This window comes from Pleurotus ostreatus (genome assembly GCF_014466165.1).
Source record: "Pleurotus ostreatus strain PC9 chromosome Unknown scaffold_7, whole genome shotgun sequence".
NCBI classification, from domain to species: Eukaryota; Fungi; Basidiomycota; class Agaricomycetes; order Agaricales; family Pleurotaceae; genus Pleurotus; species Pleurotus ostreatus.
Genome location: NW_023503162.1, coordinates 106,505 through 132,109, shown reverse-complemented (window position 1 = coordinate 132,109; position 25,605 = coordinate 106,505). Strand labels below are relative to the sequence as shown.

Below are 25,605 nucleotides of genomic sequence, written 5' to 3'. Positions count from 1 at the left end.
GAACTAACATTGTAGGGCTTAATAAAATCGATAAAAATGAAAGAAAAATGCTAGAGTGTTCGTTCGCATTATATATACTAGTTCTCGCTATTATCTAGCTCCTCTGTATGCTTTCTCCCCATCAGAGTCTTTACAGCCTGTGAGACGAGCCCCTCCCGCATATTCAGGGGCCGAAATACCGAGTTGAAGATTGTAACGTCGAGTTTTATCGAGCTATCCTCCCGTAAAGTGATTGTCTTCGCCATGAGTGCATATAGAAACGCCTTCGAGTGCACAAGTCCGTACTTTGGAAGGCCAGCTTGAGTCAAAGATTTGAATGAGTTTGGGGAGGAAAGGGGCGTCCAAAGCTGCATCGAAATCCACGAAATCGTGCCGACTGATGCGGCGTTCGACACCCAAGAGTGTTTACTAGCCTTTTCCCCCCCCTGTTCATAGAATGTAATAACTAAAGAACAGGTTAAAGACGAAGCAAGGTGATATTGATACTAATACACTCACCCCGCCCAATCATCAGCTTCTTCTCGTAGAGTGCAATTGAGTAGACACCGTTTACAAGCTCAAACAGCGAGTTGATATTCGCGGTTGCTAGTGACTCCGCATGTGGCAGTGCTGCGAAGATCGCCTGGCGGGATTTTATTGCCTAGTATTTATTCAACCGTTAGTTTCTCATTTGATACACGAGTTTGTGACGGCTTACAGCATTAGCACGGGAGGTCGCTGCCCTCTTGGCGTTTGCTGAGTTCCCAGATGTCTCCTTGTCCGCCAATGACATCACATTCACTTGTTTCGTCCATTGTACTTGTCGTGCCAGTCCGGATGTTTCTCCTTTGATATTGACACCAGAGAGCCTCAGGACTTCGTGTATCTTCCTTGTGAGCAATTGGCGAGGGGACTGTTCGACGATGAATGGAATTTGGGTGGGAATGTGTGGTTTAGGACCTCCTTTGGCAGGGGTAGGGGATTGCTTCAGCGGCCGGCATGCATCGCTTGTCTCCTTGCTTTGATGCACTCGTCGTTCGTCCACAAGTATGCTGATGTCGTACTGCGATATGCGGGAAAGAATTGAACTTGAGTCTTCTTCTTCGATGATCGTGTGTGCAGATGGAGGAGCTGCCGCTTCATCTATAAGTTTCTTGACGGCGGCCTCACCTACGGGACCTAGAGCTGAGATCGCTTCTAGGATGGGCTTCAGTGCAGCTTGGATTACTTCCAGTGCCTCTGGATCGTCATCTGGAAGGCGATCACTAACGCAATAGAATATTCAGTGAAAGGTCGAAGCAATCATCGTAAAACTCACAGATATCCAATATCTCGCATGTTGAGTGCCGCTGCAGCTAGTCCGCACTCGTTGATAATCTCAATGGCACCCCCAGGTAGGTCTGGACGTTCTGACGGTGGCAAGGTCGCGAAGGAGGCGATGTGTAACGCTTCATCTAGGAGTTCGCGATCAGATGGTACATCCATCGCTGACTCCTCCTGTGGATCCAGTTCGTCCAGATCGTCTACGTCTACATCGAGATCAAGATTGGCGGTGGCAACAGGGACATGTGAGGCAGACGGTGTCATTGACGAGCTTGTGAAATAGCCTAATACTTCCCAGATCGCGTTGGCTTCCGTCCATGCCAGATGAGCCACTTGTTCGATGACTTCTTGTGGTGGAAAGTACGAAAGGGTGTCTAGAGCAGCTCCACTGCTATCGAAATGGGTGTGAGCATACCCAGCGCCGCCTCGTTGAAGACTTGCTGCGTCGATCTTGCGCCTGCAGGCCGCTAGTAGGCGTACGTCGAGTTTAGGAATCATTTGGAGGGCATCGACGATTGTGAACTCTGGTAATGTGCTGCGAAGAAGGCCGAATATATGTTCATTTACCTCAGTACCATGCGTCCAAGGCAGTAATGGGAATGGATCGAGGTGATCGCGGTGGATGATGATTAAAGCAAGGAGTCCGTTTACCAGAATATCGAGGATATTGTCGGCATCTTGCGAGAGAAAGTGGCGAGAAATGGGGTATCTGTTCTCTGTAAGAAACTGTTTCCAAATCAACTTGAAGAAGAAGGCGAGGAGAACCATGTGGATGCGCTGCGTGTGGGATATTGTTCGGCTTTGGTATGCATCACAGGCTTCTCCGAAAATAAATAGAAAGATTGCCAGACCAGAATGGCCGCATTCAATGGCGTGCTGGATACTTGCCGCTGAGAAGAGTCTAGCTGCCGCACGATCGTCCTGGCGGTCTAGCTTGTCGACGTCGCGGATATAAAGTGGAGAGCGATCTTAATTATATGCCATAGATCGTACCTGCTCGTAGTAGATTAGCTCCCTTCCTAGTACCATCTGCTTGGCGCCAGTAAATAGATTATTGCGACAGGTCTTTCTGAAGTGCTTTGAGTCTTGGATGATGGCAAGGCGACGTGTCCCGATGCAAAGGAGTTCGATCTTCAAGGGCCTCTGCTCTGCTGGATTTGGGTGCGAGATGTGAGCATACTCAACTGCAGCAAAGCCCGATTGAACTAGAATTCTACGAGCCTTGCGCTCGACGATCATACCATCTGATCCAAGAGAGATAATGTTGACAGGAGGAGAGGTGTCGATGAGAAGCAGCTTGAGAAGCCGCTTTTCTATCTCTGCGAGATAATTGGCCGTGTTGCTCTCCGATATTGCCATTATTGCCATAATAAGAGGTGGAATGTCGGGGAGAGGGATCCAGAGAGACCATAAGCGGACCTTTTTGGCCAGAGAGCCTGACACATGTTTAATGAGTTCGTTCAGCTGCTCGATATCAGCGACTACTATTGGCTCTCCTGTTGCACCAAGGAGGAACCAAGTCTTGCTTGAACTGTTGTAGTATGGGCGTAGGGAGGGGTGGAGCTTAGTGTCGTCGACCCCGCAAGCAAGTGGGGCAGTAGATGGGTACTTGTAATCCTCGAGATACTTCGTCACACGGTCGAGCGTAGCTGTGCTAATGCCAAGTGTCAGTTTCGGATGGGATGAGCGAATTTTGAGCATGCTCTGCTCCGTTCGACCACCAAATGTCGATGAGAAGAGTCGATACGCCTCTGGGCGGATGCATTGGAGTTCATGGCAGAATTGATCGAAGTCTGCCGCGTACCGCATATTTTGTAATCCATGGCCTCTGGCCTGACGTTCATGGCGCGCAAACATCACTTTGAGGAGTTCGATGAATGAAGGGTTACCATCAAACACTCCTGAGGCCAGTGCCACGGTGAAGTTGAGGAGAACGTCGCCTTTTTTGCGTATAGTCTGTAATAAGTGCATTCAACAAAGTCCAATAGGGGATAGGGGGCAGGGGCACGTACGTCTTTAACAAACCTGCCCAGTCCCTTATTCTTAGCGTACATCTTCCCTGTTACGATGCTTTGGTAGCGAAATGGTATATATTTCCTCGTATCGTCGGGTGTCACTGGCTTTGTGATCGCCACCAGGAGCTTATGCAGTTTGAGAATGCGCAGGCATTCTGCACAGGCTTGTAGTTCATTAGTGTCGCTCTTGCATTGTACCAGCTTGAGGCATTTGCAAGAGAATACTCGTGCTTCGTCGTGATCCAGTTCCCACTCGCAGCTGGAACGATAGTGGAGGTCTAGCTCGTCTTTCTCTTGTTTAGATAGGGATGGGACCGTCTTGCCAAAGTGTTGGGATGCTAATAACGGTCGACTTGTCCCTCCAGCGTACCGAACCTCAGTACGAGAGGTGTAGATGGGAATACGACTGTCGTTTGCCTCGGTAAGCCCAGGACAAGGCCGCTCAACGAAGTTGTCCACTTTTGGCACGGATGCTGAGCGGTCAAGGTTGAACTTGAAGAAGCCATTGATGGATTGGATGTGAAGGCGGCTGCCCTTCGCCTTACACCTGGAAAGATGTTGTTTGAATTGATACGTATTATATGGCTCCGATTGCTTGACGATCTTTGCGCACGACGAGCAGCGTGCCAGGCGAATATGTTCCGGGCTCTCGTCATAGACCTCAACGTGTGCATCCAGCTGTCAAAGCTTTGCAACATAGTTGTTCCAGCGTTGAGTGCTTTTGACAAGCAAGCCACTCGCTGCCAGCTTATTGTTCTGCTCCTTCGACACCATAGACTTCGATTTACGGATCTTTATTTCCTTCAGTGGTGCTGCGTCGGGCTGATCGTCCATCGGAACGATAGAGGTATCGTCTTCAGGCAAGGGATCACGCCTAGCGAGGTTTGGTACCACGATCACATTCAGGTTCAATTGGCTGCCTCGACGAGGACGTTTAACTGTGATACGAGAAGGGCTAACAGGGGCGGATAGCATAATTGAATTGCTATTGCGACGTTTAGTGGGAGGGCGAGGGGGGCTAACAGGGGTCGATACAGGGTGCGGGGGAGAAACAGGGGTGGTCGCTGATTGTCCAGTTACTGGTAGGAGTGACAACGGTGGAATTAACGGCGCATCGACAGTCTAAACATAATTGTCAGTGCATGAACTCTTGGGTAGCCGTTCGCTTACATTTATGTCCATGCAGAACTCCATGCACGACAAGAATTTGTCGACACGACACTGCTCTCTCGTCTTCTTTGTCCAATAAGGGTCGCCAAAGATTTCGTGCTTGAGCGCATTCACGGCGACAATCCCACAAGAGTAGGAATCATGCTGCGATGCGCAGGGGAAGTGACTGTCGACACTGACAAAACGCTGCGGCATGTAATGTTTGCTCCACAATCTAATCCCTTTCTCCAGCGCCCGGGGAACCTTTTTCTTCATACCATCACCCCATCTTGCTTGTACACGACCACCTGAGATAGTAATCATCAGGAATCCCCAATGGTGTTCGGGCCAGTACGCGACTGTAGCGATGAGCAGGTCCTGCTGAGAAGTCGCGATGAAATTCCCAATATCTGAGAGTGCCGAGCTGCACAGAAGCTGGTCGACGGGGCCAGGCTCTAATCCAAGCGAATGAAGGCGACTAGTGAATATCAAAGTCGGAATCAATGTGATTTGTTTCTCAGACTTGAAGCCTACTTCGTCGTGGTATCTAGCACGAAGACGCAGTAGCATGGCATCGATATGAGACGAGGAGAGCCAAGAGGTCGAGAGAAGCTCCGCCATATGCGAAACATGAGCAGAACATCCAAGTTTAGAGATTAAACCGCTCCATGAGATGGATCGAGTTATTGCGGTGATGCGAGCATGGCAAGAGGCTCTGTTTGGAAGGAGGGCTTTGTTTGCCCATCTCAGCGCCGAGTTCCAGCCTGATTTAGCTTCTACCGTGGTGATTAGCTCGTACCAAAATCCGCAGACTTCGAATGGAAGGTAAACGTTGGGTGCACCCCAATATTTAATTGAGATACATCCGTCGAGCATTGCCTGACCCGCAGCCGCTCGTAGATGCGTCAGAAACTCTCGAGGGGGGAGTGCACGATCGGTAGAGAGCAAATATGATAGTGGTGTGTTTGGGGGGACGTCCGAGAATGAATCCTGTGGGTTAGGAAAGAAGAGAGTCGTTGTTAGAGGTGGTAACTGGGTAGCAAGAAGTTCAGCAATAGTGGAATTGTGGGAGGGAAGCATAGCTCGAGATACGTCAGACAGTGACGTCCTAGCCTTGAGCTCTTGAGATATAGTGTCCGGGATGTTCTTATAGAGCTTGCCAACGCCAATCCATTGGCTTAGATCGACGACTTCGGGTGATAAGGTGAGATCAATGGGGGCTGACATTGTGCTGGTTAATCTACACAGTCGAGCATCCTACTTATACAATGGCGTACTTATCTATCACTTTATCGCTATACTTGCATGCATATGGTAGTATATGCTGTTCTGCATGGACGAGTTACTGAACTCGAACAGTTGAAGTGTTTCAGGGGAGTTCAGGGGGTGCACAGGGTGCGCCGCGGAGTCTCAACGGCTTGAACAATGTGGCCATTTTGTCTTGGCGCTACCAAATCACTAACAGCTATTGTGAGCGGGAATGGGATCCAGTACTGACCAGTTTATACCACTTGACAACACTTTCTGGCACTTGCTGTGGCCGCAACGTACCACAAGTAACATTTTGCTATCCGGGAGGGTTCTCAGGGGTGGATTTAGGATCCGACCTCGCGTGTGGAACTCAAAAAGGGGTGGAAAAAATATCTGACATCGAAATTTTCGCCGAAATATGGGTGGATTATTTGGGCGCTTGATCTAACATTATTACTATATAAGGCAAGCTGAGGGGTGGACTTTGATCTAACATTTATAGACATTACTAGCGGCTAACCCGTGCTACGCACGGTGTAAGAACCAAGTGCTTATGACAGTTATGCATATACAACTAAGTAATAAATGAATATGTGTCGAAAACTGAATAATAGGACATAAGGCGTAAGGGGAAGACCGTGTCTCGTCCGTGTGCGTGCTAATGAGTATGTACGCTCGTAGCCATCGTGCACTCGCTCCTACAACATTGAGGTCAGTTGCATCTATCTCGAGGCTGAACGAACCTATTAGATATCCCCCGTGTAGGCCTTCAGACCCTCAAAGCTCGTAGCCGTGCAAGACCCGATGCTTGCATCAGTTGTCAGCCAGATCATCGTAGTTCATGCAGCGCCGGTGCAGTAGTTGTGCCCAGATTCAAGGATCCGCGCCCAAACGTGAACCAAGTGGTCTGCGTTGTCGCGCTTGTAGCGAGATTCACGCTCGCAAACATGATTATAGCCTGATGGGGCCCTTATCCGTGCTGACCCCGATGCTGCCCGCAGTCGTTGTTATGATCGCACTTACCACATGCGCAAGCTCGTAGTCGAGTACCTGACATCCTTATGCACACGGCCCTAAGCGCATCTGAAATTGAGATATTCGAAGAACCTGAGTAAGACGCACATTGCCAGGCCATAGAGGCGTCCACGATGTGTAGAAGCCGCATAAGCCTGAGTTGACGACCGTGTTCGCAATCATAACCGCGCGGGTGTTAAGCTCTCGTGCTCCTGCCTATTTGATTCCAAACTGTGTCATAGAGATGGGCCACAATACAATGCTCACCCCTCAGAGCAGTTCTCGTGCTCGTGCTCGTGCCCAAGCTGGAGTGAACCCTGCACCACTATCGCGTACCCGGCTGAAGAGAGTGAATTGAGACGGACAGATGACATGAGGCAACACACAACTGTGGCCTATGTTACCAGAGGCGACCATTTCCCATTCTGGTTGACTGTGTCCGGGTAAGGGTCCTGAGCAGCAGCCGGAGGTATTTGGATACGCGCCGAGGATACGCTAGGATAAGCAGCATTGCAAAAATTGCTCGTGGCCACGACCGTTCCCGCGCTGGTGCTCATATTCATGGAACCGCGGATTTCGTACGCCCGTACCGGTCTGCTTACAGTCGCAGTGGTTATCCACTGCACACAGGGCCTTGGAGAGTGTCGGATGTAAATTAAGAATGTGCGCGCGCGATATAAGCAAATCGCACCTAGTAGAAGCCATAAAGGCGTGCGCGTGAGCCAAAGGTCCCGTTCCGTTGACTTTCAATTTGCGAATGGTTGTCTCGAATCGTTGAGCGCGAGAGAAAGTCAAAGGGATAGCCTCCGTGGTTGTTGAGAGATGCTGAGCGCCAGCAGAGAGCCCAGAGACAATGCGGTACTGCGTAGAGTTCCAGAAATTTTGACGTGTCTCAAGATCTCAAGGCACATGATCGCAAGCTGCAAGAGGGCGAGCAAACGGAGATACATCCAAAAGAGGTCAGAAATGGTCTCGCCAGCCAATCAGCGAGCTCCTTTGTCTCCGTGGGAAAAAATGCATGCTTTTTCTTATATAGATTGGGGGTCCTCTTGCAGTGCCATGAATCGCAACGATATATCATGTGATTTGGTCTGTATTGAGGTGGTGAGAAAAATCTCATCTTTGCGTTCTACGTATTGCTGTAGATCAATAATTACAATGACCTTTGTAAAGGTAGACATTTCCTATTTGCGGAGGCGACGAGGGACGTTGGGGGCGACGAGATGCAAAAGGGCACGATCTGCAGCGAGCTAAAGACCTAGACTACGACGGAGGGGCTACTGCATTTCGATCTGTTTGCAGCTACGTGGCTCAGAAAATGAACGGAGGACTGGGACATTCTTGGCGCCAGTCTAGTGATCAAGATTAGTATCTAAGGTTGCGGGATCGCTGGAACCACTATGTCAGACGAGAATGGGAGAAAGACTGTGATAGCTGCTTACTCTTCCAAACTTTGCCGGCATTTCAGCCAACTTTCGTATTCGTGAACGGTCTTGTCAATAGCAAAAGATTAATAGCAAGATGGCCGCAGACTAAAAGATAAATACCGAAACGATGCTCGACGTTTTGTCTCTCTGCGCTTGGAGAAACTCATTTGTGGCCGTCGGGTCCCCTGCGCGTTCCAGTGCCTCCAAATTGTTCCGCATCTTGACTATGTCGTCGCTGTGGAAGAACCGGCCGGTTGAATGATATCCGCAGGCATAACCAGCTCCGATGGAGGAAGTACAATCTATCCCATATTTCCGTAAGTGTCAGTCTTCGCGCCAACTCAGTTGCTTACAATGCGTGTAAGGGATTAACTCTAAGAGCATCGGGTCGGAGCCAGGGAAATCTGTATTCAGGTCCTTTTCAAACACGAGGCTATAGAATGTCACCTAAATAGGGGGACAAGAAGCAAAGATCATAAATGCCTACCCAACTCTCATGCACCGCAGGCAGAGACGCCGTCTGAGACCAAAATCGATTCGATAAATGTTCCTCCTTCCACAGTCCTACAAGGAATATTAGGGCGGCGTCGTGGGCTTTGCGAGTTGAGGTACGTACGTAGCAGTTTGGCGCTCCAAACAGCAAAACAGCATACGCGGGCTCCGATAGGTCTGCTGGGCATCTTAAGCACCCCTCAGCGTTGAGCGCTCCCTTCCACACTGAAATCGACCTCCTCGACAAGAGAAGGCCCCTGAATTCTTTCGAAGTTCGGGACAAGGCGATGATATCTGTTACTCTCAGGCGTGCTAACACCTGTTTGCGAACGCGTGTTGCAGATGCAGAGATGAAGAGAGTAGAGAATACGAACCTCCATTAGAACGTCAAATGGTACCGCAGGAAGGAGGCTGAGGCTTTCCTTGCGACGCGCGGAAGTGACACGTCTTTTGGAAGACACCTCAACCTCAAGCTCTGTACATTTTGCACCTACGCAAAGTCAACAACGGAAGGTGAATGCAGCGACATATAGAGGCAGCGACATACGGTGAGCAGTTTCGTCAACCTTCGAGCATTCCTCTCCACTCAGCTCACTCTGCTCTGATGACTCGGCCTCGCTTGGTTCGCTGGGTATAGGCTTCTGTGGTGCGGCGACTCCAAACGTTCGTTTTCGACCGCTTCGACGCACGCCAGAGCTGGTAGATTGCTGCGCATCGTCCATATGGTAGGTTAGATGTTGACGACCTTGAATCAGTAGTAACTATCGATGAAGGATATCGTAAGCAGGTATGCACTCTGCACGATCAGGGGGAGGCGCATGGGCGCTAATGTAAGTCACAATAGCATGGCGCAGGGATAGAAGAACAGGCGCTAGTTCAACATCGGCCCGTACATTCCTTCCCATTGGTGATGTCCTAAAATCTAATATACCTCTCTTTCATACCACCATAGAGATCAATGTGATAAAAAATCTCATTTCAGACGTAGTACAGTGCGGCTAGTAAGAAACATCACATTCCATGTGCATCGCCCAAGTCCGCAGTAACATATCGTGAACCAGACTATACGTCCGTTGATTACAACCCGCCGCGAAGACGCAGGACAAGATGGAGCGTCGACTCCTTCTGAATGTTGTAGTCGGAAAGAGTGCGCCCATCTTCGAGTTGCTTCCCGGCGAAGATGAGACGCTGTTGGTCGGGAGGGATACCCTCCTTGTCCTGAATCTTCGCCTTCACGTTGTCGATAGTATCGGAGGACTCGACCTCGAGAGTGATCGTCTTGCCGGTCAACGTCTTTACGAAGATCTGCATTCCACCACGAAGGCGGAGAACGAGATGGAGGGTGGATTCCTTCTGGATGTTGTAGTCAGAAAGAGTGCGACCGTCCTCTAGTTGTTTGCCGGCAAAGATGAGACGCTGTTGGTCGGGAGGGATGCCTTCCTTGTCTTGGATCTTAGCCTTTACGTTGTCGATGGTGTCCGAGGACTCGACCTCGAGGGTGATGGTCTTCCCCGTGAGCGTCTTGACAAAGATCTGCATGCCACCGCGAAGACGGAGGACGAGGTGAAGGGTAGACTCCTTCTGAATATTGTAGTCTGAGAGGGTACGTCCGTCCTCAAGCTGCTTTCCGGCGAAGATGAGACGTTGTTGATCGGGAGGGATGCTAGAGATAGAGATCAGTTTCAGCGTCGTATACAAACTTCACTGCGTTGGAAACTGTACTCACCCCTCCTTGTCCTGGATCTTGGCCTTCACGTTATCGATCGTGTCCGAGGACTCCACCTCCAGCGTTATAGTCTTGCCGGTGAGCGTCTTCACGAAGATCTGCATACCGCCACGAAGGCGCAACACCAAGTGAAGGGTCGACTCCTTCTGGATATTGTAGTCGGACAGGGTGCGCCCGTCTTCGAGCTGCTTGCCGGCAAAGATCAGGCGTTGTTGATCGGGCGGGATGCTGTGTTCGCCATGCGCTTAGCCACCGGGTTTGTGAACAGGAAAGAAGAAAAGACTGCGCACCCCTCCTTGTCCTGGATCTTGGCCTTGACGTTGTCGATGGTATCGGACGACTCCACCTCGAGGGTGATGGTCTTTCCGGTGAGGGTTTTGACAAAGATTTGCATGCTACAACAAGGGCTAGAGGTCAGTGAACGCACACGTCGAGAGTTCAGAGGCGGGCGGCTCACGTTGTGTAGCGAGAACTGCGCTGGTGGAAGAGAGATAAGAACAGCCTCAGTCGCGCAGACTCGCAATGTGAGGCGATGTCGGAGTTACCAAGGTTTGAACTCCCGCGCCAGGGGCACAGGGGGATATCTCGCGCTGGGGAACGGCCAGAGGTAGGCGACTGTTCTAGGCATGTTCCCCTTCCCCTACGACTCACGAGAGGGCTGATTCCTCCGACTTTTCATCGACAATGCAGTACTCAAACCCAGTCAATGTGTCCATCACTAATATCATCACCATCTAAATACGTTCACGGCGCAAACACACCTCGGTATGCGTTTTCATCCAATGCGGGATGGTCGTTCGAATTTCGCCAAGTTTGCGACGATGCGCTCAGTCGTTGGTGAGTACCATTCCTCGGTTGAGACGGTAGCAGCTAATAAAGGCGTATTCCTAGGGTCCATGATACTCAATCTGTAGCTATGGATGGCTTTTGCAGCGGTGGATGTCGCTGGTTCGAGGGCGTTTGGGCGGTAATGGTGCCCTAGTCGACTAGGTCCGACGTCTGCAAAGTTCGAACGACCTGAAGGCAAGATCGGCAGTCTTCCCACGACCTTCTCTCTTTCACGCCCGCCATGTCGCTGCTGAAGGTCCCCTTCCTGGTGTCCATCATGGGGTGCATGCACGCCGTAATGACCCCTCCTACGCACACCCCGCCCAAATCCGAGCAACTCCCGCCCGCAGGATTCGAACTCGTCGCCCCTTGGTTTCCGTATATACCCAAGGTGGGACATTGGACGTCAAGAGTCGCGTTTCTTTCTCTTGACTCTCCCAACGCTCCGCTGATGCATTTTTGCTTATAGGCCATCATTCTAGGCCTTTCGATCTGCGAGATCACGACCATTGTCGCCTCCAAACTTCCCAGCGATACCGCGATCCGAATTACGGATCTAGTGGCGTTCTCCACACCTGCGGCGGCTCTCAGCCTCGGTACCACGCCGATCTTCCTCTGCGGATGGGCGCTGAATCTGGCTGGGACCCTCTTCCGCGTCGCGTGCTACCACGCACTGGGCCGGCAGTTCACCTTCGAGCTCAGCATCCGCGAGAACCACAGACTCGTTACCACGGGCCCGTACGCCCTCGTGCGCCACCCATCGTACACTGGGGCCATTCTCTCGGGTATGGGCGCGCTTCTCGCGCATCTGTCGCGCGGGTCGTGGGTGATGGAGTGCCTGAACCTGCATGCGCTCGGGGTGCGGAGACGGTGGATATGCGTTGGCGCGGCGTCCATTGCGGCTCTAGCCCTTGTTCCGAGGATGAACAAAGAGGACCGCATGTTGAAGAAGCACTTTGGAAAGGATTGGGAGGATTGGAAAAGCGCTGTACCATACCGTTTATTCCCTGGAGTCTATTAATAGTCATCATCATCATGCTGCGCGTTGGTAAATTCACTTTGGTCAACAAATCACAGTCCCGCGCGGTGGGGATAGCGGCAGGGGTAGTGGCATTCGCCCAGAGTGAACGGAGTCCAGCTTCGCATCCTTCAGTAGCGCGATGAAGTCCAGCGACAGTTGGATGTGGGGTATATCCGACTATGTACGCGGGGATGGCCATTGTTTTCTTCTTCATTCTGTGGTCCACGCTGGGTATAGAAACATTCTGCAAACACATCAGCGGGTTTGTCGAATTCAGTGTCAAACTTGTATGTTTCCATACACGAAATGTGTGCAAGGATAAGAGCAAGAAGAAGGAAGATTAAATTCGCACACTCGCACCATAAGTTCGTCAAAGATTTCCTCCCCGACTACGTAAAATGAACGAGAACATTCCGCCTATGTGTGCGCAACGCGAAGCTGAATGCCGAACTCTGCCGCTCGGCATACACGCAAGCCAGGACGCGAGTCGTCCACGGTGACTACTGTTGTCTCCTGCTGGCCCCTCACATGGTCCCTAGCGAGTCCATCGGGACTTGCACTATCCATCTCCGGGCGCGTCAATGACACTCAGCGTGCCTGTATGGCGTGCCCTCGATTTCCTGCCCCGTGTATACGGCGGCGGGAGATAATACTTAGAGGGATTTCAATAGCGTCTCTTTCGCCTGTGAAGAACAGCTCCGAGGACTTGACTGCCTCCTTTCTGGCTCGCAGGTCCTCACAGCTCACATACTGCGGCACCAAATGACGGCTGCTGTGTCGATGCACACGATGCGTTACCATAGGGTCAGCGGAACGTCAAACGTAGTGCGGAGCGAGCAACGCGTCATCGTTCAAAGTTAGATCTCGATATAGATATCCATCCGTCCATAATCAACACCAACACTCGGAGCATGAATACAAAAGCACGTCAAGCCTAGTACGGAGAAGTTGGGTACGCCCAATGAACTTGCGCAAAAATCGTCTTCTGCCTCTCTGAGTGTCCCACAATGACCAATTGGCGGAAGTGTGCATTGATCAGCTGTCGGAAGACCTGGGGTCCGGTCATATCGGGGCGCTTCTCCTTTGGAGACACATCAGCGCGTGTCAAATGATGGGGGAACGGGGACGCAGAAACATACTCGGAGAGCGCGCAACATGTTCACTGCGATATGACGCATAAGGGAGGCCTTCGACATCGGTTCACCATGGCACTTGAGTGCCGCAGCCGAGAAGACACGCTCACGAACCCAAGGCAGCAGCTGCCCGTAGCGCACAAGTCAGAACGGTGACATCGAATACAAATAGAATCAACACACCGAGAAGGAATACACGCAGGTGTTGTAGTCTTCCCCGAAGGGCTCACTGAGGGTGACGGTCAGGTAGTCAGAGAAATGCACGATGAGATCCGCGAGAGGCAGCCCCCATTCGGTGGGCGTCCTCGGAAACTGGATCACATGGTGGGACGGCTTGAATTTGGGATCATCGCCGCGATACGGCCAAGGAATCATGCTGCGAATGTCGCCCAAAGCCTGCCAGAGCGTCCGTTAGAAGTTTGAATGCTGAGAGAGCGGGCAAGAGACTCACGGGCTGAGCCCAAATACGAGCAACGGCGTAGTTGCAAGTGTCATTAAGATAAAGGCAGTCCTGGATAGTCGAGTTCGATCATGTAGGCCAGGGGAACAGTAAGCTCAGATACGCACGTCCCCTATGCGCCCATCGGGCAAGCACCTTGAGTCCATACGCAGCTTTTGAAGTTTGGCGTATGTCTCTTCGAAGATGGCCTAAGAATCGCTGAGGAATCGTCTCAAAATGGAAGGCGACGAGGAAACATACCGCCATGCGGGTGTCAACTACTGAGGGGTCTTTGTAGACGAGTACCATTGTGAGTTAACGGTATTAGGAAAACCGGGAAGAGGTTGTTGAGAAGCTGGTGTGAGTTCTCGCCGTGCTTATAAAGACTTAGCGGTGGCCTGTGGCATAATGTCGGGGTGTGGCCTGCGGGTCAAGTGGTGGCCATTTCAGTTTGCGGACCGGCAAACAGTGAAACAGCTCATTTAGCTACCAGCACAGTGGCCATAATTTCTCACTCACCCAAGGTCGCGCAAGGCGTTCCAGCGCTTAGATAGGACTTCTCTAGACTCTAGGACGTGTATGAGATTGAGATTGCTGAATTCAAAGGTCGCCGCGCTATTTAACATGTATATGTGGAAACATCAGCCGGCCTAGCTGTCCCCTTCCATAGGTCCCTACCCATTAGCACGGCGTCCTCCCGTAGATGCGCAAAAGCACGCGATCCGATCCAACATCCAACATCAACCGTGCGGCGTCCGCGTCCGCGTCTGCTCGCCTACCTCAATGGCCCCGCGATGTTTCGATGTGCCCATGGCTTGCACTAGTTCTCGGCCGTAGCGTGATGTAAACTTGACTACGCATAACAAACTCGCGAGAAAGGCGGCGCCGGCACAACGGTATGGTTGCTTCTTGTCGAGAACAGCTTGGCGTACTCCTCACTGAGCTGATCCAGATACCAACGGAGCGTCCTGAACAAATGGGCAATTTTGTAGATGTGCTTTTCGCGTTCGCTGACGAAGGGATAGTAATCGAGGAGGGAATCCGCCACGACGTAGATCATATCTGTGAGCCGCTGCGAGGTGACCCCGTTAGTGCGAACTTTTCGTGTTCGCTGACGAAGCCCTCGATTGGAGTCGAGGAGGATGAGTCCGCCACGAGCCTGTGTACTCATCAGGACGTACTCCTTCGCCGACTCGTACCTCTGTCCTTGCATCGCGTCAATCTTGCGATCTTGCGATCATGTCGCGAATCGGATAGCTGTCTGGGTTGGGTTGTATGCATCATAGGCGTAGGCGGGACGAGGGGACACCATGCGGGCGGCGCGGACCATCCGCGGGGGTCGCCTGCTCTGCTCGTACGGGCTCGCAGATCAAATGCGCAGAGACTCCGTCCTCGGTGTTCAAAGTTCAAATGCTGCTGCAACTCCTGGTGCCGCCTCGACAACACGAACAGGAAGTCCGTCTCCGTCCTCTGGAGAAGCCCACCTATGTGATGCGCGTCCATCGATGCGTATGGCGTCACATCCAATCCCCTCCAACCCTCCAATGTGTGCAGATTCCACCCGGGGAATGCCATATCCAAGCCATCTGCGTTCTGCGACCCAACCCCAGTTTGCGGGGCTGCCGTGGCGGAACGATGGTTACGGCATGGGAAACGAGCTCATCATCGACGCAGGGCAGCTGCGAATGCAGAATCCCGATCGTCAGCGGGTTTCCTGCGCGCGGAACCCCTTCACCAAGAATTCATCTGGCCCGTTCGCCAACGCGATGTGGGGCATCGTCGTCGATGGCCCACGTCGTTTGGAGTGGGCACAGAGAGCGTGGCCTTGTCAATGCGGAGTGTGAGAGAGGGTATTGGGAGGGCAGGCAGCGCTGGTGTCGTGGCAAACACATCCAGCGATTGGAGTTCGCCCGTCGACAGTGGCACCATGTCTGATAATCGCATCATCTGGACGTGGCTGCATGAGGCGGTTTGTATATGGCTTATTCCATTGCTACAGAAAATCCACTAGTCGCTCGATGGAGTTTGGGAAGCTGTTGCGAATCTTTGAGTCTTTGAGTATGTCCAAGTGCGGACAACGTGCCGGATGACGTAATGCGATCAGCTTTCCAGCTGCAACACTTAGCGTCGTTTCTGTTGTCCTGCCACCATGGCTCATATTACCTCTCCTCGAAGACCTCTCACATCTGCTCATAGTTTCATATCAAAACCCTATGGCTCCGACACAGTGTGTAGCGTTTTCCGTGAAGAATTAGCCGGCAAAGTCTCTAAAGATGATTCTCTGTTTTCAAACGCCTCAAAATCGACCTAGCGCCTGATGGATTGGTTGACTCCCTTTTCGACATATCCATCGTTCAACATCGATGTCTCTTCGATGCCCTTCATAATGTCGTGGCAGCAGCGGCAGAAGCCCCTGCCAAAAAGGTTGACCATGACACGCACCTCAAACAACTGGCGAAGGGGGATAGTTGGAAGGTGAAAATGTATCCACCGCTCGTGAGTACACAAATTTATTAACTCTTTTGTAGGTTCGACCATATGCCCTCATTAGCAACAAGTGTGTGACCACATCGTCGATTTCTTGTACCGGAGCGAGCCCAAAGCGACGAGGAGGATCAAGATCGCTGCGAACAGGCGACTCAAGGGTGCAGAATATACGGCCAGCTTTCCAAACGTTGCTCCAGACGGAACTGGATCCCGCGTCCTTGAGTGTGCTTCCTGGCTGGATGTTGACTGGTTCATGGAAATCAAACCCAAGGAAACCCAAGGTGTTGCCGCGAAAGATACAACCATTCCCGAGGTCGTCTGTCAGGCTGCTGATTACGCTCGACTCCATTTATCTTGTCGCCCTTTTCAACTTTTCTCAGTCGGCCTTCTCATCTTCGGGCGCAAGTTCATGGTGGGCATTTTCGATAGGGATGGCGTCTCCCTTTCCCCCATATCCGACTTCTGCGACGGAGGCGAAGGCTTTAAAGCCTTCATCAAAGTGATCTACAGACTCGTCGGCCCGCATCTCTCGGATATTGACCTCGGACACGACCCTACCGCTGCACCTTTAAGCCCCTCGGCTGATCTCCGCGCAGCTCTTCGTGAGCTCGCCATTTCACGACAGCTATCGCCAGATTTCCCGCTATACTTGGTATTATGCCCGAGGGAGCACACGACGAAGGTCCGGGGTGCGACTTTGACAAAGTGTGTCCAGGATACGTGGGTGACAGTTGGCCCTCCCATTTGGGTGTCCCTATCCTTTATTGGCCGAGGCACGAGCATCTGGCCTGTAATTCGGGTTACAATGGAGTCTGGCGAGTGGACCATCGCCAACGGTGCATTGGTCTCGATCCTCAAGAATGCGTGGCGCAACAGCGGACGCACTGGAGAAGCTTTCATCTACGGGAGCCTCAATTCCCCTCCCCCTGGCGTAGCTCGCTTCCTACAAGGAGGCGATGTCCTGTTCGATGTCAAGACCAACATACCGATCTCGGTGCACAATCTGCGTAGTCACTATCCGTACGACGCATTGCTCCATAGAGGCGAGGAGGATGCTAAAGCTAACGCTGCGCCTGCGCCTGGGACTACGACGACAGTCCTCCATCGCCTTATCCTGCAGACCATCGGGCGGCCGTTGTGGCATTTCGTGACCTATCTCGAGTTGTTAAAAGCGTTCCGTGCGGCCATCGTTGGTAGGCACCAGATCTCCTCCATGCCCGCTTGTTCTCAGTACCTCGTTCGATAGGCCATCAGCAGCTCGTTGCTCATGGAATCCTCCATCGAGATATAAGCGCTGGTAATATTATGATATCCGCCTCGAGTAACCCCAGTGCAGGTGAAGACGGGTTCTTGATGGACTTGGAGTTTGCGAGTATTGTTGAAATCGTGCATGTTACGTCGATCAATGGGGTTCCACAGCGTACGACGTGGAGTCCCCCGAGGCGCGGTGTCCAGATGACCGTACGAGTTCAGCTTGTGCTGATTGAGGGGTTTTACTGATATCGAGTCCATTTAGGGCACCGTGCAGTTCATGGCCAGAGACATCTTGCAGTCCCTCGTCAACAAGAAGCCGATTGAACATACAGAATCGCACGATCTTGAATCGTTCGCTTGGGTCTTTGCCTACGTCGTGCTTCGCCGTCTACTTCGCGATTCGGGAGATGAGAGAAAATCGACACTCACAAAGGACGATCGACTCGCTATCAAAACGACGTACGACCAATCATTCGGCGCTCTGAAGCTCGATACCGTGCTGACCCAGCGTCGTTCACTGGGCGTGTTCGACTCGAGAGTAAACAGGATAGAAGGACTTGTCCCGACAGCTATCGCCGACTTCATGGACTGGTTGGGCATGATGGTCGGCGCAAACGATGTAGGCGTTAAGCCCATTCCTCTAAGTGTCGCCGGTGCAGTTCCTCAACGGGTGCAGAAGAAGATGTCACACGTGGATGTCATCCTCATCATCGACGCCACCATCCAAAGCCTCGCCAGCGAGGTGCTGATCGACGGATGATTGCTTTGTGGGTATCAGCGCGACATATTCTGCTGACTGAGGGGACAGACATAAATACAAGAACTATGTAGTAGATATATTGCCTGGGGTTCTCGTCGCATACACCGACCAACTTCAGCACACTACAAGCCGTCGAGTAGCGTCGAAACTCGCCCGGGGCCCAGGGGACGACCATCGTGACCATCGCCGTCACGACTTGTCACCGGGCGATAAGGCGGATGCCCAGACGCCAATGCTGGAAAGGTGTAAACTACACAGCTTTTCCTTGTTCGCGACCGACCGTCGACGCAGGACTGCGTTCGTAAATAGCTCGCATCTGTTACCTGACCTCTAGCCCCCACCAAGACGATGTCTGAGGGCCCTGGAGACGATAGATACATATACGACTCAGTGACTAACAAACTTGCGTCTATGATGGACTTCACGATCCTCATCCACGCTCATCGAGAGGACAAGGGGTGCTTTCCCCAGAATAATGGAAGGTAATGCGATGACCGGTCAATTACGCTGCAAATATAATACGGCACATCCCTCAGTCTCTCGTTCTTGCCGCGATCTATCGAATCCGTGTCCGGATGAAGCAAAGCCATCCGCATACGCTTCAGATATCGTAAGGGCACACAGGAGTATGAAGAGCGCCAGTACATCAAGGAAACATTCGCTCTCAAAGTGCACGACACAACACGGGACACGGTTAGTTGGTCTTGGGGGGATTTGGACTGGTGCTTACAATCTCAGATGACTTCTATTATGGGGAGTCGCGCTCGCGAATACGGCCCTCTGTATCTCTCTGCCCCGCAATCTGTTACACGAGGCTGTTGCTTTTACAGAGGACTCCGCGCCGGCAGCAGAGTTTCGCTTGAGACATGTTCAGATTCAGAGGTCTTGGCCGCAGTATCCTTTGAGGATATCTACAAACTCGCCAACGATCTGCTGCGAGACGCGCCGTGGATGGCTGGCCCATTGACGGTAGATTTCAGGAGCGGCATGTCCTTCTCAATCGAGCTTCATGCTCCTCAGACTCAGACCACCTACCTCCCGTCACAATCTCGACGTGAGTACGGGTTTACGTTGATGAACCAATCTACTATTGGATTTCAGAAACGTCGTCCTCGGAACCACCGCCCGGGGTACATCGCGTGGGATATGGTGGGGCGTATGGGGTTTATGGGGGAGGATACTCTTCTTATGAGGGAAGGCCTTCTGAGTCACACTGGTATTGTATCTTATGCATCGAACTCTCCTTACGACTTCGACTCGACACCTGCGAAAGGAACCCCCTACAACTTTTACAGTGCAGCACCTGTGGATACTGGGAAGATTCTCTACAGCGTCGTAAGACTGAGCCGCTCAATCACTGTTCTCTATAGCCTCGGCGACGATGCGAGCTGCCATGTCGGAGCGGGCTACGATGTTGCATGCAAAAGGCTTCGGTTGACTGCGTACATCAATAATATGAATGAAGTGACCGACGCGTCAATTAGAGACTCTGCACGCGCGTAGTCTTAGAGGTGAGTCCTTACCTAGATATCCCTTTCTCAAATTCCACCGGCGGCGTGATCTCCGTGCCGTTCTCATCTCGAGCCTTTGAGATACGGAGGGTCGAGAATATGGTGGCGATGGCGATCCATAGACTGGCGGTAGCGAGGTGCCGTCCGGGACAAATTCTACATACGAAGTAACACAGCATGATCGTCAGCTCCTGGGGTGTACTCTAATGCATGCCGAGGAGAGGAATACGTGTGGTGCCAACATACCTTCTCCCGTATCCGAATGCCGCGTCGAAAGGCGGCTCGCCGTTCCCGCCTGCTGACTTTGGGAGGAATCGAGCTGGGTTGAACGTGGTCGGGTTGGCGTATATTTTTGGATCGAGTGACATTCCACTAAAACAATTAGACAGGTGAAGCAAGGGAAACAGGAGAAATTAAGTGTACGTTTCGTTGAAGATGATGTATGATCCTTTGGGAATGAACATTCCCCGGTATATGTCGTCGTGGGTTGAGCGATGTGGGATGCCTGATGGAACGAACTTAACGACGTCTGAATATGGATTTTCCGAATACGTACCGAGAGGCGTTACTGGATGCCACCTAATTACAAGAATTTCGTCGTGAGGAACTGATGCTATGAGTATACAGGGAGCAAGGATGGCACATACCTCAAGACTTCCTGTATCACGCAATCAATGTACGGCAGCGAGTCGCGATCATCAAACGTAGGGAGTCTGTCTTTCCCGACCAGGCGATCAACCTCCTCCTGCCCGGTCTCTTGACATTCAGGATGAAGTACCATTGCTAGTAGGAACGTGGAGATCGCGGTCCAAGTCTGCCATTCGTAGTCAGTCGCCTCAAGTACGTGTCTAGAAGCTGACCGCGGGGGGACTGCTTACGGTTTCGGCACCAGCAGCATAGATGATTGCGGCTGTCCCTTTCATATCCTCTATTTCTTCTCCTGTGAGGGCGCGCCCTGCGGCTGCCTCCAGTTGCATTGAGAGGACAGAGGGTTTGGCCAACCCCTCGGCCTGCATCAGTGAAGGTATGTATTTGATTTTGACGAAGAATGACAGGCGACGCACCATCTGTTTTCGAACAGAGTCATATGGGGTGTCGTACAGCCTTCTGATAGCCCACCTCCACGCGCGAGCAGCGTTCGCATAGTGCGTGCCAGGGAACCACGAAGGGAAATGCTGTACTGGATCATCGCGGCGGAAAATACAGATATGAGTACATGAGAGCCGAGGCATGGAAACGTGGAAAAGGGAAGGAATGTTGTAGGGTTGGCGATCCAACCAACGTCGGATATACGGTCTATTGTCAACGAAAGCACTGTACGTTTACTTCCCATTACGACGGCCGGAGCACTCGACACGAGCTGCTGCGCGCCGGCTAGATAAGTATCTGGGTGTCTTTCTTATGTATCCCTTACCTTACATTTACTTACTGAGGAATGCTGATTCCTCGTTTTAAATTACTACTAGCCTCGTGTATTGTTGTATATAAAGCTACGGTACTACGATCATAATAACACAGTTACCTCTCTGCGAGTCCGATTCCGAGTCCACTAGCGCACGCGGCGTTAGTAGGCCTTGTCTCTTTCCGTCCTCTCACGCGTCTCCTCCTCTACGACCTAACGACCTCGTTCCGTCTTTCGGAGCATCTCCCTCCACCCTCGCTTCCACGCTCGTAACCGGCGGCGTACCTACAATTTTGGAGCCCACCGCGAGGGATCCAAAAAGACATCAATTCCATAGGTCAAGAAGGTCACCATTGAGCAAAATCGAGACAGCAGCCCCCGTCTTCGACCAGCGGAGTGGACTTACGACTTTCACGACTATCGCGACGCTACCACACGTTCATCAAGTACGGGATCGGTCGGCCAGATAGCCAGTCCAATTGGATCACCAGCCTCGCCGCACCAGTTCATACCCCTTCCAGAAAGTCCCGGACCCCGCCTTTTCCTTCCCTCTCGGTCGCGTACCTTATCTCCGGAACCCCACAACTCCTTCGATCGATCATTAGAGCCAAATAGATCACTCACCTTCTCTCCACAGCGCGCCTCAACACCAGTAGTCAAGATGCCAGAGTATACGATGCCAGACCCGGGCCAGAGCAGGGCGCCGAGCTACACCGGAGATCCTGAAACACTGGAAAGGTTCTTTGACGAACTAGACCGCCATGCAGAAAGGATACCGGACATAGATGACCGAGCAAAGGTAATGTATGCGTGCCGATACGTTGGAACCACTGAGTATAGGACATGGGCCCGCATCGCAAAGGAGCACCTCGACAACTGGAACGAATTCAAGAACGCCATCTATGAGCAATACCCGGGTTCGCGGGACAGCGAAACAGCAGACCTCTCAGAACTCCTCCAACTCATCGAAGAAACATCCAAGATCGCAGTCATGACGGTCCCGAAGCTAGGTCAATATCAGCGCAAGTTTACTAACCTCGTGGTAACGTTACAGGAATCGGAAACCGTTAGCACCCGCCAAGCGGTCGACTACTTCCTCAGTCCGTTTCCAGAAGACATCGTCGCGAAGGTAGACAACATCCTTCTCGCCTGGGAGCCCAAGAAGGCGCGAAAAGAGGTATACACGCTGCAGAACGTCTACAAGGCGTTACTTTTCATCTACAACGGCGGACTAGGCCTCACGAAAGCATCAACCGTCCGCTCAGGAAGCACACCGCCACCAGCGATAGCCGTCAAAACCGAACCTGATTTCCAGCTCATGATGCGGACTGCAGTCCAAGAAGCGATGTCCCAGTTCGTCTCTCAACTCTCTCAGCAACGAGTAGCGGCGGCACCAGCTACTCCATCGACTTCACAGGCTCCGCAACAAACAGCGACCACGGCACCAGCATTACGACCCCCACGACCATCAGGATGCCTCTTTTGCGGCGGACAAGATCACTATCTGCGATTCTGCAATGAGGCACGTCGGTACGAAAGCGAAGGTCTGATGAAACGAAACGAGAACAATAAGTATGCGACGCCGACAGGAATAGAAATCAACCGCGCCATGCGAGGAACATTCCTCAAAGAACAGATCGACAACTGGCACATCGACAACCCTGGTCACCGAGCAACTTCTACGGCAACGGCGTCATCTAATATTGTTACTGTCAGCCACGTACAAACAGCGGATTCGGACACTGACGCAAAAGTAGCGGAACTAACAAATGCGTACCAGTTATCTAGCTCCGAGGTAGCAAATCTACGGCAAATACTTGCGAACGGCGTCAATCGCACCAAGAAAGAGTCGCGAAACCCGACAGCATCGGCAACAATCACGCAAGACACGGCTACTAACCCTCGTACCTCCCACAGATATCAGTCAAGTATTGAAGACCCGAAGATTGTAGATGCGGTTATTCAACGAGCGCTGCAAGGAACGGTCCAGATGGACATGAAGGAGTTGCTAGCCATAGCCCCCGACGTAGGCAAGGGCATTCGAGAGCAACTGCAGCCCAAGCGAGTCCCCCAGGAGGCAACGGTCACCATCCACACCTGCGAACACTGTAAAGCGCCAGAAACGCAAGACGAAGACGATGACGCCGGCATCGCATCACTCTATCAAGTCGATGACAATGTCAAGGTCCCCGTCGTCCAGTCCTTTCACAATGCTATTGCCTCGGCCCGCTCAATCGAACCCTTGCGAGTAATCTATCCGGTCATCGAAGAAAAGCTGCGCGTAGAGGCCATTGTTGACTCAGGATCTGAGATAGTTGCGATGCGGCGCGGCGTCTGGGAACTCCTTAACATGGGGGTTTCTTTAGACGAAGGATGTACTATGGAATCAGCTAACAGCTCTCGGGATAAGACTTTAGGTTTATTCAAGAATGTTCGGTTCGATGTCGCCGGCATACGGATATACGTACATTTCCAGATCGTCGAAAACGCGCCATACGACATCCTCCTCGGACGACCATTTCACTGTGTATTGTCGGCTATCACCCAGGATTACCCAGACGGACGTAGCGACATCACATTACGAGATCCAACGACAGGACACCGGCAGATGATTCCGACAGGCTTACGACTGAGACGACCCCCAGAGCCAGTTGAACAGTGCGAAGCTTTTCACAAGTCGATGAGCCTTTAAGGGGAGACAACGCACTTCACCAGGTTTCGCAACAGGCAACAGGTAACTTCGCAACGGACTTAAATCCACCACCACCTACCACTCCTTCTGTACATACATTCATTCCATCCACTACCATGACATCCCCCGTCCAATTCCTTTTCCCCGCGCATGACGATAAAGCCCCTACTCAGACGGCCATATCTGAAGGATATGTGCTGATCACCGAGAATGGTGTTACTCGGAGCGGATTTTATACCGAGTTCTCGTGGAATGATGTCGATGCGCTAGCTAACCTTTTTAGTTCTATCTCCACCGAAACCAATGCAGCGACTTTCATTTCGGCAAAGAAGATCTATAAACCGGCAGCCAGACGTGTCAAACCGGTCGCCACGACACTACCTGAAGAATTCCGAATCGTACGCAAGGAACCACCCAACATTCTCGACGATTTCCGACCGCCGCCAAAGAATCCACCAAGGTTCGAGCCAGGATCACGGTATACTCAAGAACGGCACGATAAACAGAATATCGATCCAGAAGGCTGGCTATGGCCAGACGAAGTCAATCTCATCCATCACATCATCCGCGCAAACGAGATGGCGTTCGCTTGGGATGAATCCGAGAAAGGAGCTCTCAAGGATGAATACTTACCCCCCGTACTAATGCCAGTTATAGAACACGTACCATGGGTGTTGAAGAACATGCCCATTCCCCCCGGTCTTTACGAAGAATTCATACGAATCATCAAGGCGAAAATGGCAAGCGGCGTATACGAACCATCAAGCTCATCATATCGGTCGCGGTGGTTTTGCGTTCTCAAGAAGGACGGCAAATCTCTGCGGCTCGTACACGATCTCCAGCCGCTCAACGCAGTAGCTATCAAGGATTCGGCGTCTCTACCACGAGTCGAGCCCTTTGCTGAGTCCTTCGGCGGACGAGGATGCTACGGTCTGTATGATCTATTTGTTGGGTATGACCAACGAAAGCTCGATGAGCGATCACGCGACATGACTACGTTTCAGACGCCGTTAGGCGCATTACGACTGACGAAGATGCCAATGGGATATACTAACTCCCCACAGGTTCAGCAAGGCGACATCACCTTCATCCTCCACGACGAAATCCCTCACGTTACTGACCCATTCATGGACGACATTCCAGTCAAAGGCCCCAAGACACGATACGAGTTACCTACCGGCGGATACGAGGTTCTTCCCGAGAACCCAGGCATTCGACGGTTTGTATACGAGCACCTCACGAACATGGCTCGGATAGCTCATCGGTTGCTCAAGTTCGGTGCCACTATCAGCGGCATCAAGCTTCGAATGTGTTTGCAACGCGCTGACATTGTAGGGCACATATGCACATATAATGGCAGAGAACCGGACGAAACTCGCGTCCAAAAGATTAAGGACTGGCCCCCGTGTACTACGCTAACAGAAGTTCGTGGTTTTCTAGGAACCTTAGGCGTCATCCGCATCTTCATCAAGAACTTTGCTTCATATGCGAAGCCCCTCGTACAGCTCACCAAGAAGGATACGGAGTTCGTATGGGGTCCTGAACAGCAGAACGCGATGGACACGCTGAAGCGACTGGCAATCACCTCCCCCGCAATCCGTGCGATCAATTACAAGAGCGACAACGAAGTCATCCTTGCGGTCGACTCATCAAACATTGCGGTTGGCTACATCCTTTCGCAAATGGGCGACGACGGCCGACG

At 51.9% G+C, this 25,605-nt stretch overlaps 7 protein-coding genes across 7 annotated transcripts; 3 read left to right on the top strand and 4 right to left on the bottom strand.

Annotated features, from left to right (window-relative positions):
- Positions 1-77: 77 nt before the first annotated feature.
- On the bottom strand, positions 78-5,693 carry PC9H_009244 (uncharacterized protein; the record flags this gene model as incomplete). Its single annotated transcript, XM_036778751.1, is given in 8 exon segments — positions 78-445; positions 499-640; positions 698-1,244; positions 1,298-2,235; positions 2,296-3,258; positions 3,315-3,995; positions 4,014-4,439; positions 4,488-5,693. The coding sequence occupies 8 exon segments, from the start codon at positions 5,691-5,693 to the stop codon at positions 78-80; spliced, it is 5,271 nt and encodes a 1,756-aa protein (XP_036628140.1).
- Positions 5,694-8,083: 2,390 nt separating this feature from the next.
- PC9H_009243 (uncharacterized protein) lies at positions 8,084-9,372 on the bottom strand (the record flags this gene model as incomplete). Its single annotated transcript, XM_036778750.1, has 8 exons — positions 8,084-8,120; positions 8,174-8,223; positions 8,279-8,460; positions 8,512-8,591; positions 8,646-8,722; positions 8,775-8,827; positions 8,877-9,140; positions 9,198-9,372. The coding sequence occupies 8 exons, from the start codon at positions 9,370-9,372 to the stop codon at positions 8,084-8,086; spliced, it is 918 nt and encodes a 305-aa protein (XP_036628139.1).
- Positions 9,373-11,445: 2,073 nt separating this feature from the next.
- On the top strand, positions 11,446-12,225 carry PC9H_009242 (uncharacterized protein; the record flags this gene model as incomplete). Its single annotated transcript, XM_036778749.1, has 2 exons — positions 11,446-11,616; positions 11,674-12,225. The coding sequence occupies 2 exons, from the start codon at positions 11,446-11,448 to the stop codon at positions 12,223-12,225; spliced, it is 723 nt and encodes a 240-aa protein (XP_036628138.1).
- A 934-nt stretch (positions 12,226-13,159) lies between these two features.
- PC9H_009241 (uncharacterized protein) lies at positions 13,160-14,106 on the bottom strand (the record flags this gene model as incomplete). Its single annotated transcript, XM_036778748.1, has 6 exons — positions 13,160-13,306; positions 13,365-13,484; positions 13,542-13,754; positions 13,810-13,869; positions 13,926-14,006; positions 14,059-14,106. 6 exons carry the CDS (start codon positions 14,104-14,106, stop codon positions 13,160-13,162), a joined length of 669 nt encoding a protein of 222 aa, XP_036628137.1.
- A 1,840-nt stretch (positions 14,107-15,946) lies between these two features.
- PC9H_009240 (uncharacterized protein) lies at positions 15,947-18,298 on the top strand (the record flags this gene model as incomplete). Its single annotated transcript, XM_036778747.1, has 5 exons — positions 15,947-16,028; positions 16,109-16,293; positions 16,349-17,431; positions 17,482-17,745; positions 17,801-18,298. The coding sequence occupies 5 exons, from the start codon at positions 15,947-15,949 to the stop codon at positions 18,296-18,298; spliced, it is 2,112 nt and encodes a 703-aa protein (XP_036628136.1).
- A 1,350-nt stretch (positions 18,299-19,648) lies between these two features.
- Positions 19,649-21,041, bottom strand: PC9H_009239 (uncharacterized protein; the record flags this gene model as incomplete). Its single annotated transcript, XM_036778746.1, has 8 exons — positions 19,649-19,736; positions 19,822-19,965; positions 20,056-20,181; positions 20,233-20,314; positions 20,366-20,388; positions 20,457-20,623; positions 20,688-20,819; positions 20,874-21,041. The coding sequence occupies 8 exons, from the start codon at positions 21,039-21,041 to the stop codon at positions 19,649-19,651; spliced, it is 930 nt and encodes a 309-aa protein (XP_036628135.1).
- An 831-nt stretch (positions 21,042-21,872) lies between these two features.
- On the top strand, positions 21,873-23,903 carry PC9H_009238 (uncharacterized protein; the record flags this gene model as incomplete). The annotated part of the gene is made up of 1 exon (XM_036778745.1): positions 21,873-23,903. The coding sequence occupies one exon, from the start codon at positions 21,873-21,875 to the stop codon at positions 23,901-23,903; it is 2,031 nt and encodes a 676-aa protein (XP_036628134.1).
- Positions 23,904-25,605: the final 1,702 nt, after the last annotated feature.